The following is a 12,245-nucleotide window of genomic DNA, read 5'->3' as shown; positions in this document are numbered from 1 at the left end:
GTAACATAATGGAGTTATCTGAAGATGCTAGCAATCTCCATTGGCTTGGCCTTATTTAGACTGTCATTATATGTTACTAATGGTATCAAACAGTCTTGACTGAGAGACTTGTTTACTACAGGTAAAATATTAATTCCTTATAACCTCTCAAGAGAAGTCTACTTAAAATATTCAGAACTTTGCAAACAAACGTTATTTTTTTAAAATAAATTTCTTGGCCTCTGTGTTTATCTTTTGAAATGTTCTTTCCTTCTTGATGCATTGCAATCCTACATAGTGTGCCAGCATCAATCCTCCGGACTATGAAACTCAAAGCAAACAATGACCCCATTTTAGCTTTCTCAGTTTGTGCATTTATGCGCTTGCAAGAAGGGTGATCGAGAGGTTAAGGTGTGTTGCAGAATTTTCAGTGTCTCGTGTCTCAGACAGAGTCCAGAGGTTTGTCCACAATGAGCCAAATTGTTCTGAACTTCACATATGGCAAACATCCCAAAAACAGTGTCACAGCCTGGAGTGTGTATGCAGGGTATATCCACGCATTGCACATTTGTGATTTGACAGCACTCATGGAAAAGATACATCTGCAACAATAATAGGTCAGAAAACCAAAACAAACAAAAAAAATAGCAAGCCATGAAATGCTACTTAATTGGAAAGTCAAACTACCTAAGAGGACATTTAGAAAAAAATAGTAATCAGTCAGAGATTCTGAATACAGAAAAATCTGTATTCCAGCTGGTTAAATGTATCAATATTAAGGAATACAATATATATATATTTTTTATAAATAAATACTTTTTTGAGTCTACTGCAAATCAGACAAAGGTTAGTGGCACAGATTTAATTGGGCTTATTTTAGGGGTTTCAACTTCCTTAAACACCAATGAGCCCCTATTTTAGTCCAACATATATACATTTTCCATGCAAGAAATACATGAATGTTACACAAAGTAGCCAGACAATGAATAAAGATAAATCATAATGTAAGATCCTGTGCAGTGCTCCGTAAATGAGTGAGCAGCTGATGTAGGCCGAGGTGCCATGATTATAGTTAGTAGACTGGACTGTTGCTGCTGGCCATTTTGGTACCCTAAACATAAATGCTTCGTGGTGCTCCCATCCCAAACTGGCTTTAAATGCACAAAAACATGCAACATATTCTATAGTCATTTATCTCCCAAAAATGAAGTACGTGTGGAAAACACAAAGTCCTGATCTAAAATATTTTTGAAATTACTTTAGCAGCAAACTCTCAGTTCAGTGGACCCCCCGGTATCTGCAGGGGTTAGGAACCTTAACCGCCTGCAAAAAGCTGAAATTTGTGAATACCGAAGACTTGTCCAAAATCACATAAAACACCCTGGTTTAGTAGTTCAAACTACCAAATATACATTTTTATCCATCAATGTGCACAGCGGAAACTATCTTAGCACAACCAGAGAAGCTAACATCCTTGGGCTTCCTTACATTTGCTCTTGAAAGTATACTGCCAATTAGCACCATGGAAAATAAATGAAGCTCCTGAATTTGGCTGCTTTGCAGACAACAGACAATAGTGTGCCACGTAGCATTGTGCCAAGATACGTCAGCTTCCAAAGCTGTGTGTTCTTTCAAACATTCTAGATGTGCTCTACCAAAAGATCTGCAAACAGGCAAATTTTTTGTGAATGATTTTGAGTTACATTCCACAGAAAAATCCACTAATAGATAAACTCTGAATGTTAAATCGAAAAGAGGCAGAGGTTCACTGTAGTTCTTCTCAGTATGAATTTATCAGTCTCTTTTATTCTTTTGGAGGAATATTCTCACATTGTTTTTACCAATATTATTTCAGTTCCTTGAAGGTTGTATGCATTTATTTTTGTACAGCAGTTTTCTGGAATTGCAAACATCCAACACCAATGAAATGCAGAAACTGCTGCTGCAACAGAGGCGATCGCCCTCAAAATTTCCAACTATTTTACCCAAGGAAGCACCAGGTCAGTGAATTTTCAATAGAATATAGTTGAAAGTTAATGCTAGAAGATTTAAAACTATTTGATAAACATACAAGAACTCTCTATTTACCAGGTTAGTATGCTTAGGAGTTTTCTACCTTAAGCTGACAAGAGCTTAAAATGAAAAACATCATATTGAGTAAGATGGGCAAATATTGCAGACCATCTCTCTGCGGCTCCCTTTAACCAGATTACTACATTTCTACTCGTGTGTGGCTCGGATTTGAAGCCAATTCATCTCATACTTGTGAGACAGCTAAAAATTTAAAGCTCCCATTTAAACGAATCAAGTGTAGGCATTGTTTGGTTATGTTTCCCATATGTGTTGGATTTTCAGAATCTGAATCTGTTCTCAGAAAAACAGCAGAGCACTTGTGAAAATAAACAAGACTTCAGCCCTACACAAATTGTGGACTAATAGTGTGTTTGGAACAAATCTGTCCAAAGGTTGAAGGAATTTTCCATTTGTAAACGTACATGGAGGGAGTGACAGCTTCATGCTGATCTGTAAGAGCACGTGAGGAACTGGAGCTCTACCAATAAAAAAATAGACTCTCAAATCTATTTATTTTTATGGAGTGGACGGAGTTAACCATGCAGCAGCCCGTGTAATTGTACTTTTTTGTGGGAAAAATTATGTTTCACTATAATGTTTTTAATAAAAAATGCAACCTCATTGCTCTGATAAATAAATCCATTTCTATTTTTTTAAATCTACAGTTACATAATTGGTGTGTATTTTTCCTATAAATACAGTTGTTTTTTAAAAAAAAAACATTGTTCTGAATACATCAGCCTCAAAAACCAAAAAAATATATTTAAGAAAATATGAAAGGTGACAATGAGGGAACACTGTTATTTTAAACATATTGGTCGAACATATGAAAAACGGCGAGTGACTGAGGGTCACTGCACGTAACAGAAACCCTGTAAATTCTAGACACTAACAGGTATTAGATAGAATTGCAGAAACATCCGTGAGGGACGACGGAGTCCCAGGTCGAAATTCCGTGAAAGAGGTGTAAGGAGCCTCGTGCCGGAAGCCTGTTGAAAGGCTGTTTACATCGTTTTAAAGTGCGTGATTGTGAGCGTGAGTGGGAATAAAAATACCAATAGGTATTTCGTTCCATATAACACAGTAGGAGTGTAACAGGTAAACCTTTTATGGATGCAAAAGCAAGAACCCCCCACTTGATGACTTTGTGTTTCTGTGTTTGATATGATGTAAAGCACTTCGAAATGCCTTGCTGCTGAAATGTGCTATACAAATAAAATTTGATTGATTGATTGATTGAACGTCAGACCACCATTTCTGCAGAATGGTAATTGATTGTTGTTTTTGGTGACTCACCATGCACTTGTTGGGTTTCTCTCCCGAGTGGACCCTCATGTGAATCAACAGCTTGTAACGGGCATTGAAGGGCTTGTAGCGGCGAATGCAGCCGGCCCAGAAACAGGTAAAGTCCTCTCCTTTGCGTTGGTCAATGTGGACTTTCTCAATGTGCCTAACGAGCTCCTCCTGCTGCTCATAAGCGGCGCTGCAGTCGATCCAGCGACACACCTGCTTATCCGTTTGCGCTCCTCCTCTGACGTCTTCGCGCTCCGAGGCTGTGTGGGTGGCAGGGGGGCCTCCGGAGGTTTGTTTTAATGCCAGAGAGGAAGCTTGTGTTGTCTGCTGACTCTGGTGCTGTAGCGGCCCCCCATGACTGGGGCCCGGGTATTGGTGCAGGTGATAAGGAGGAGGCATGGCAGATCGAGATGGGTGGGGAGTGTGACGGTGGTGCCCAGTGTGACCACTTAGGTGATGATGGTGGTGATAGTGGTGCTGGAAGAGTTCATCTTCACTTGGAGAGAAGTCATCAAGAGGTTCCTGCTTGAGAGCTGCCCCACATCTTTGACCTCCATCCAACAGGCAACCAGCATCAGAACTGGAGTTCAATGTCCCCGACATAAGGGCCCCACTCATCAGTAGTCCCAACCCATCCAAGCCTCTCTCTTCACTTTCCTCTGCTGTTCCTCCAGACCCAAGCCCCCGCAGCATGGGGACCTGCTCCTCGCAAAGCCCCAGGCTCTGCCCTAGGCCTGTCTCCGGCTCCACTAATGACGCCGAAGAAGAGGATGATGAGGAGGAGGCGGACAGGGACAGGAGGCAGGTGGCAGGTGAGGACAGTTGACAGCTCTCCTGTAGTGATGACTGCTGGGGGCTGCTGTGACGTGGGGGATTCCAGGGGGCCTCCCGCTGGCAGCAGATAGAGGGTGGGGATGTAGAAGAAGAGGAGGAGGACGACGAAGACAAGCCGGCGCTACTAGCGTTGCTGGGGGAGAGGTTAGCGAGGAATCCGTTGACGCAAGCAACCATCGACATCTGGGAGGAGGAGCAGATGGCTGCGGTGATATTGATCTCGTTGGAGGTCGTGCCAGTGGCTGATGGTGAACCCGTTGGGGCGACGCTGCTGGTGCCAGCAGCGACAGTAGACTGTGAGGCCAGGGAAAGGCAGCGTCTCTTCATATCGCTAGCGCTGCGCAGACGCGCTGAATGATGGGAGCCAGTTGGGGACAAAGCCAGTGGGGAGGAGCCATCTCCATTATTAAAAGGTTGCACCGCGTCTCCTGACACGGCACTACCTGCACAGCTCACCGTGCATACGCCATTACCGTTAGTGCTAGCATGCAGGGCCGCAGCTATATCGTCTCGCGATGTCTCCAAAGCTTGATCTGCCCTACAGGCCTGAAACGCAGCCTGAGACTGGCCTTGAACACCGGAGGTCTTGTGTCCGATTGAGTTCTCCTGTTTAATCGGGTAAGGGGCAGAGGAGCGAGCCATGCTGGCACCAGGCGGGGCTCTCTGGAAGGCAGCGGTGCTTCTGTAAGGGAGAGGCAATATGAGTTGTACTAGTTTTATTTCCATTGACAGACAGACTGATTCATTCTTCTCAAAATGTTTCAGACAAACCTTATGTTCACCATGGCGGAGTTACAAATGAAACAAAACTGCAAAGTTATGTTACAAATCATGGAGCACAGCCTATCTATGATCCAGAGTTGTTTTATGAATAGCTGAAATAGGATCTTCTTGTAGTGAGAGGATATGAATGAGCATTTAAGACAAAGAAGAGTGAGACGGGGGAGGTTAGGGTGGCTTCTGAGACTGAGAGGCCACTGGCGAGTGTGTCCATCTGACAGGCTTTGATGACACAAAGGGGTTAAACCCAACCCAGCATTGGGGATAAATAAGGAGTCACCTGTTTTGGTGGCATAATTGCACCCTATGAAGGGTTGCCGTTTACAATACTGTGTATTATGGTGGGAATCTTTGCCCTCCTCAATGGATAGCCCGGGTCATGTTTCTCCATGCGTTGCTGTGATCTCCGACATAATCATTCCTGTCAGCTGGCTCATTATGGATTTTGTCCAAAGCCCCTGAGTGATGTGAGAAGAGCTCGCTTTTCTCCTGTCTGTCTCTATCGCTATCGTCTTTGTCCCTTCCCCTGAGTTTCTGAGTTTACCAGGGAAGGAAAAGAAAAAAAAGAGCTAACGCTAGTCAGGATTGGAGAGAAGAACTGGGAGACCATGTCATCAGTGTCTTTAATAAAAGAATTGGTCACCTCTCTTTTTATTCAAAAGCACCTTTACCTGTTTGGCTCTATAGATGATATTGAGAGACAATATGAAAGAATAGAATGTTGGTGTATAGGCAACAAATATGTTAAAGCTGCTATCAAGAAATCTGCTATGATATTCTTCAAAACATTAAAGATTTGCATTTCAATTAATTGCATTTGTGTAAATAATGTATGTATGATCACTTGTGTCAACATAATTTATCTGCATTTTATCAGAAATACTATGTTCAAATTTTAAAAAAGCAAGCAGTTGTGACAGTTTTACCTGCTTTCACGGTGCGGGCCATCCTGCAGAAGGAGGTCGGATGCTGGTCTGCTGCAGTGGAGGCTCGGGGGGTAGAGTCCTTCTGAGTGGCCCCCCGCTGGCAGTGGCAGACTTTGCCCACATCGCATTAGGGTGCCCTCTGCATCGCTCAGCTCAGAGCTGCCATCCTTCTCTGAGCAGTAGGCCCCATTGACTGGAAGACAAACAAGAACAAAACAGCTAAACAGTCTGCTTCAGATCTGATCAGAGTGTATGTTCACTATTTAGATAAGGACACTATTCATCCCTGAAATGTGCTGACATCACAGTTTTATTTCTGCAAAGCAAACCAGCGACTCTGTGTCATTGTAAAATAATAATAATTTTAAAAAATCTGCTTATATTGCAGCCAGCAGATGACTGAGCAACATCTGTTTATATTGCAGATATAAGCAATATAAGCAGCTATTGCTCAGTCATCTGCTGGCTTTGCTGGAAGAACAATGAGTTTGAACTTGGAGTCGTGCCTTCAGTGGTATGTTGAAATCTTATTATACTGTGTAGGACCTCTTGAGGAATAAATGTTGGCTGTCATTTCAGTAACCCTGAGTGATCTATGGAGAGCTTTCTGGCAAAGTGCAACCCGTATAGTAGTAATAATCATGCTGAATAGATTCATCACTGCCATCACTGGAGTACTTTAGGGATTTTTATTCCAAACTGCAATATTTTCATTTTGGATAAATAAATGTAGTTTGTGCAAATTCTCCTACCAGTAAGCGTGACATAGTTGCACAATTTATAAATGCTGACCAATTTGTGTACAATGTCTTGCATAATTGCTCAGATCATTTTACGTTTTTTACACTTTGTCACATTGTGACCTCAAACTTCAGTGTATGTCTTTAAGATTTTACAAAATAGAACAACACAAAGCAGAGAATGATTGTAAGACAGAAAATTGAATAGGTTTCAAAGTGTGGTATACATTTTCTTAAGCTTCCTAAGTCAAAACATTGCAAAACCATATTTTGCTTCAATTATACCTGCAGGTCTTCTGTGATGTGCTCTAACAGCTCTTTGTGAATCTAGAGACTAAAATAGCTGCAATATTTGTCTTCACAAAATAGCTCAAGTTCAGTCAGATTGGGTGGAGAACATCAACAAACATCAGTTTTCAAATCTTGTGACAACCTTTTAATTGGAGTTTGGTCTGGACTGTTTAACACATAATTATACATAATTTAAGCTATTCCATTGTAGCTCTAGCTGTACATTTGCAGTTGATGTTCTGCTCAAAAAACACTGATTTTTCTGCAGCCTCTTGCGGGTTTTCCTTCAGCATTGTCCTGAATTCATCTTCTTATCAGTCCTAAACAACTTTGCTGTTCCTACAGAAGATGAGATTGATACTGCCACTGCCATGTTTCTGTGGGTATATCATGTTCAGAATGATGAGTCTTATAAGATTTCTGCCAAACATTGAGTTTTGCAGGTGGGCCAAATAGACCAGTTTTGTTCTCATCTGACCAGAGCATATTCTTTTCTTTAAAGGTTTTTTTTTTGGCTCTAGCGGCCTTTATTTGAAAATGTTAAGGGAGTAAAGTAAGTAAAGAGAGATAAGGAAGACATACAGCAAAGGTCACCAGGCCAGGCATCGAACCTGCGACTAAGGCCTCCTTATGTGGGTTTTGCTTAACCCCTGTGCCATCAGAGCACTTTCTTCAAGAGTTTTCCTGTCAACAGATTCCCTCATTGGAGCTGTGAAGCACCTAGAGTTACTGTGAACCTCTTGGCTCCTTCTTCGATTAATGTTGTCTTTAATGTTGTCTGTTTAGGTGGATGGCCCTGAGTCAGTAGGTTTGCTGTAGTCATTCCATTTGTTCAGGTGACAGACTAAAGTGCACTATGAGATCTTCAGACATTAGGACGTTTTCGCAACCTGATCCTTGACGTGTCTGATGTGTTTCTTGGTCTTCATAATGCAGATTGTTATTAATGTTCCATACAAAACATTTGGGTTTAACAAGAAATTAACTTACTCACAGATATGCTCTCTTTACTACTTTGGTGTCTTTTTATAGACAATTTTGAAAACAATGTGTCCATTTTCATTCCAATTAACAATTATGACTTATTTTGCTCTGGTAAAAATTTAAAACAAATTACTTCAGACATTTTGTGAAAACAAAGGATTCACTAGTTAGATTATCTTAATATCGAACCTGTCTATATTAATATTAATATATTAAGATTATCTTAATATAGAACTATTTGTTTTAAAGATAAATAGATTTAAGACATGTCTGCGATAAGAATTAAAACAATTACACAAATGTGGGATTTGAGAATGTTGCATCGTTGACTTTGAAAGTAATTCCATTACATGTTTTATTATTCCTAAAGGAAGATTTTGGATTATAGTATCCAAAAAATAAGACAAGATACGAAAAGTGTGTGAGGATGAAAAGGTTTGGTGTGTGCGCGTATTCATGTGTGTGTGTTTGAAAATGCTTGTGACCGGTAAGTCGATATCCCCACACATTCATGTGCAGACACGGGCCACACGTTCCCCGCTTCAATTTTTAACTCAATTTCACAAATTTAATTTTCTCTTAACAATATTATTCACAATGTTATCACACAGCATGAGCCTATATTGATAAAGTAACTCAAACGCCATGCAGGTGAAAGAAAACAGCAGAAAAAGTACTGGAGAATAATTTAAAAAGTGGGATAAGAAACAACAATGGATTAAATGCAAGTTTGTGGATTACTTTAGCAAAAACACAAGCATATGAAAAAAAAGAGTCAACAACTAGAATTGCATGTTTTGCAACACAAGAAGAAAATGGACAAATCAATAAAAGAAACATGAAAAAATAACAAAAAAAAACAGGCAGAGAGGGAATGTTTTTAAATTTAGGAAAAAAGTTAGAAAAATTAACAAAAAAGGAGAAAATAAGAACATATGTGGTCATGTTCCTCTAGAATTTTACAAACATATTCTTCATTTATTCTGTCCACATTCTCCTCGGCATTTGTCTTGTCATGGTTCAAAGCAGAAACACAAAGAGGCAGAGAGGAAGCATGAGCTACGCAAACAGTTCACCATCGCCTGGGGACTGCAGCAACACCGCTGGTTTCACTCAGAGCCGTTAACAGAGGACTTTCAGCCCTCGTCTGTTTTTAAGCAATAAAAATTGTTCTGCTTGGCAAATTCTCAGTGTTCTCATTTTTTTCCTTCCCCCATTCCCCTTTTGGCTCGATATTTGCCATTTATGTACAAGTTTATTTCTGTATAAAGGTTTCAAGACATGCCCATGAGAAGCCAAGTTTTTCTTCCTTCTCTAATAGTCAGGAACAATCAGTAAAGCGGGGCAAAGGGTACATGAATTAGGTTGAAGACCACTGACATTAGCAGCTGCGTTTCATAATTACACATTTACTGCTTGCATATAAAGTAAATAAAAAAGCAACCAAATAAAAATGCCGACATGAAAAGCGGTTCATCTGACTGCCAGGTGGTCAATGAGGCCTGAACTGAAAGCTATCATTATCTCACAACAAACTATAGTTGCCTCACCTAAAGCACTGCTTCAAAATATGTAGGGCATTTCTGGCTGTAGAATATAACTTTGATGCTTTTGTCAGAGTAAGTTTTAGTTTTTTTTAGTTTAGTTTAGTTTAGTTTATTTCAGACAAGCCTTTCACCGACAGTGTAAACGACACAAAGTACATAATATGTTTCTTTTAAAAAAGAAAAAAAAACAAAAAAAACAATAAAAACAATAAATCCATTTGAATAATTTAGAATATCGCCAATGTAAAGAGAGATTTGACAGGTAATTATGAAGAAAAGGATGATAATAGGAAAGAGGATTGGGTTCATCCATTCATATATAAGTCACAGACATTGAGAGGTGATCCACCGCTTTCTAATAGATGCGAAGGGGCGACCAAAACTGCTATGACACTTGCCACTTGTTGCTAATTTAATTTGTTTCCATTTATTTTTAGTATAGAAGTAATTTAAAGAGCATTCTGAAGTTAGCAATGCTAACAAGAGTGCAGTAGCCACTATTGCTTTTGGAAAAGTTTCCCTTTTTTTGCCTCTACATATTTCTGTATAAAGGCTTCAAGACGTTGAGTAAAACTTTAAGGACGGTGTAAGAAAGAAGACTGACCTTCTGTTATCAAGAGGTCAACTGCTCAAAAAATCTGACTTGGTGAGAAAGCACGCCACATTATCTGCATCCTTGAATGAAACTGCTGCTGTCTTTTCCTGCATAAGTTTGTACCTTAGATCAACGTTTCTCAACACTGGTCCTCACGCCTTTATGTGCTTCCTTTCTGCCATAACCCAGACATACGTTATTGGCTGATAAACAGGCATAAAAAGCACTAGATGGCATGCAGAAGATAAAGCAATCATTTGAGTCAGATGTGAGAGAACATAGACGTAACTAAAACATAAGGATTGTGGCTATGAGGACCAGAGTTCAATCATTCAATCAAGTCTATTTGTGTCGCATATTTCAGCAATGAGGCAGTTCACTTTGAACCGCCTCCTTGCATTATTGTTTTTATGATTTAAAGTATGCTTTGAATAATAAAAACACAAAAACAAATAAAACACATAAAAGTAAATAAAAACACATAAAAGTCATCAACAATTGAAACATTACATTTTGCCAAGTTGAGAGACATTCAGAGAAATTCAACTTGTCTTTTTATTAGTGGTGGGACTCAAGTTCTGATATACCCAATCAACTTTTAATTTTTTAAAGAAACCCTGATCATCCATGTAATTTCTCTGATTAAAAAAAAACAAAAAGAAAACTTTGTTAGAAATATGGAGTTTTGTTTGTCACATTAGCTTGGGAGCATCTATGTTTCTGCAACAAGCTTAGCATTGAGATGCTGTTTTAAACTAGAATAGCTTTGATGATAGGCTAACTCCCTTTTGCAAAACTTTAACACGACAGTCTTTTCCAGTCTCCCATCGGATTGTTTTGTGCAGCAAAAGTTAAACCCCAGTGGGCCAAGACAAGCAGCTTTGTCATTTATAGCTGTTGTTTTCAGAAGCTTCTTGTGTCAGATTTAAAGGCAAACCAGGAACACAAGACAAAAGTGCCAGCTCAAGACTTTGGTATGGAACAAAAAAGGAAATTAATTGTGTTAACATTTTTACCTTAAAGTCCCGACCCTACTTTTTATTTATCTTTTTATCACAACAACTATGTAGAGAGGCAATGAAAATATTAAAAGGATTTATTTAGTATTTATAGGTTTATATAACAGAGGTAAAACCCTTTTACACCGCTTAATACGACAGTCTATATTTTAGGGTCCAACATTTATTTTAATGCCAAAACTATATGTACTCAGATTATCCATCATAAAGACACTTTCTGAGTGTTTAGGGCTTTAAAGTCAGAGTGGTAAATGAGTGTTAAAGGTCTCGATTCCTTCCCTTTTGCTTAAAGTCAGCGCCACAGTGATTTAAGGCTTTGCTACATTAACGAAATCAGTCACGCTCCGATGGAGGAAATGGCATATGGTGGCTTGGATGGGACCCAAAAAGAAAATTCAGTTTATATTGAATGTGCCATGGTAATTCAGCGCTGAGCATTTCATTGTGTGTTGGAGCTTGGTTTGATCAGGAGGTGGAGGGAGCATCAGAGGCCAAGAAGAAATGTGAGACAGAAAGCAGGACTGACAGGTGAAGGGTGTTTGACCAGATGAAAGATTGAGGGTCTTCTTTTGGAGATCAAAAGATTGTTTTCTTTAGTTTGCACTTTTTGGGTGGGCTGCCGAGCATGACCACTTTGAATTTATCAAACTTCAGATTGCTTTTTGGCTGTAGGTTGGAATATTTTTCATATTATGCTATGGGAAAACCTCAATAATAATAATAAATCTCTCTCAGTCATCCATTCATATTACACCATTGAGAAACTTCAGTGAGTAATGTTTTGATGTTAGGATACCTGCTTTGTTGTGCTTTTTTATATCAAACAAAAAAAATAACTGGAATCAGCTGATTTTAAGTTTGAATAGGTTGAATGGTGAATTAAAAACTCAAAAATTAAAAACTTTAAAACCCTAGTTTCACTGGCAAAGCGTGGGTAATATTTCTCAATACACCTGCCCAGGAACTCCTTCTCTCTCAGTCCATTTCCTGTCAAAACTCTGTGAATAAATGCCATACTGTGTTTTTCATCCCAGTTTATCTATTTGGAAAGTTTTCAGGTCACAAATTATACAACAGTTACAAACAAGCTGGTTGACAAGCTTTTTCAAAAATAAAGAGATCTGCTAACATTTTTGTTTCAGATATTTATATTAAAATTGTGAGAATGTTGTGTTTTTACTGCA

The 12,245-nt window shown here is 39.3% G+C and overlaps 1 protein-coding gene across 2 annotated transcripts in view; it reads right to left on the bottom strand.

Annotated features, from left to right (window-relative positions):
- glis1b (GLIS family zinc finger 1b) overlaps positions 1-12,245 on the bottom strand; it is an 88,356-nt gene that overhangs the window by 46,745 nt on the left and 29,366 nt on the right. For both annotated transcript variants that reach the window (XM_032571027.1, XM_032571028.1), the window contains exons 3-4: positions 5,886-6,078; positions 3,349-4,861 (exon numbers count right to left, since the gene is read on the bottom strand). In XM_032571027.1, the coding sequence (XP_032426918.1) occupies positions 3,349-4,861; positions 5,886-6,078 (1,706 nt within the window). The remainder of the gene's footprint in view (positions 1-3,348; positions 4,862-5,885; positions 6,079-12,245) is intronic.

This window comes from Xiphophorus hellerii, chromosome 9 (assembly GCF_003331165.1).
Source record: "Xiphophorus hellerii strain 12219 chromosome 9, Xiphophorus_hellerii-4.1, whole genome shotgun sequence".
NCBI lineage: Eukaryota > Metazoa > Chordata > Actinopteri > Cyprinodontiformes > Poeciliidae > Xiphophorus > Xiphophorus hellerii.
This window is presented reverse-complemented; position numbering and strand designations above follow the sequence as displayed.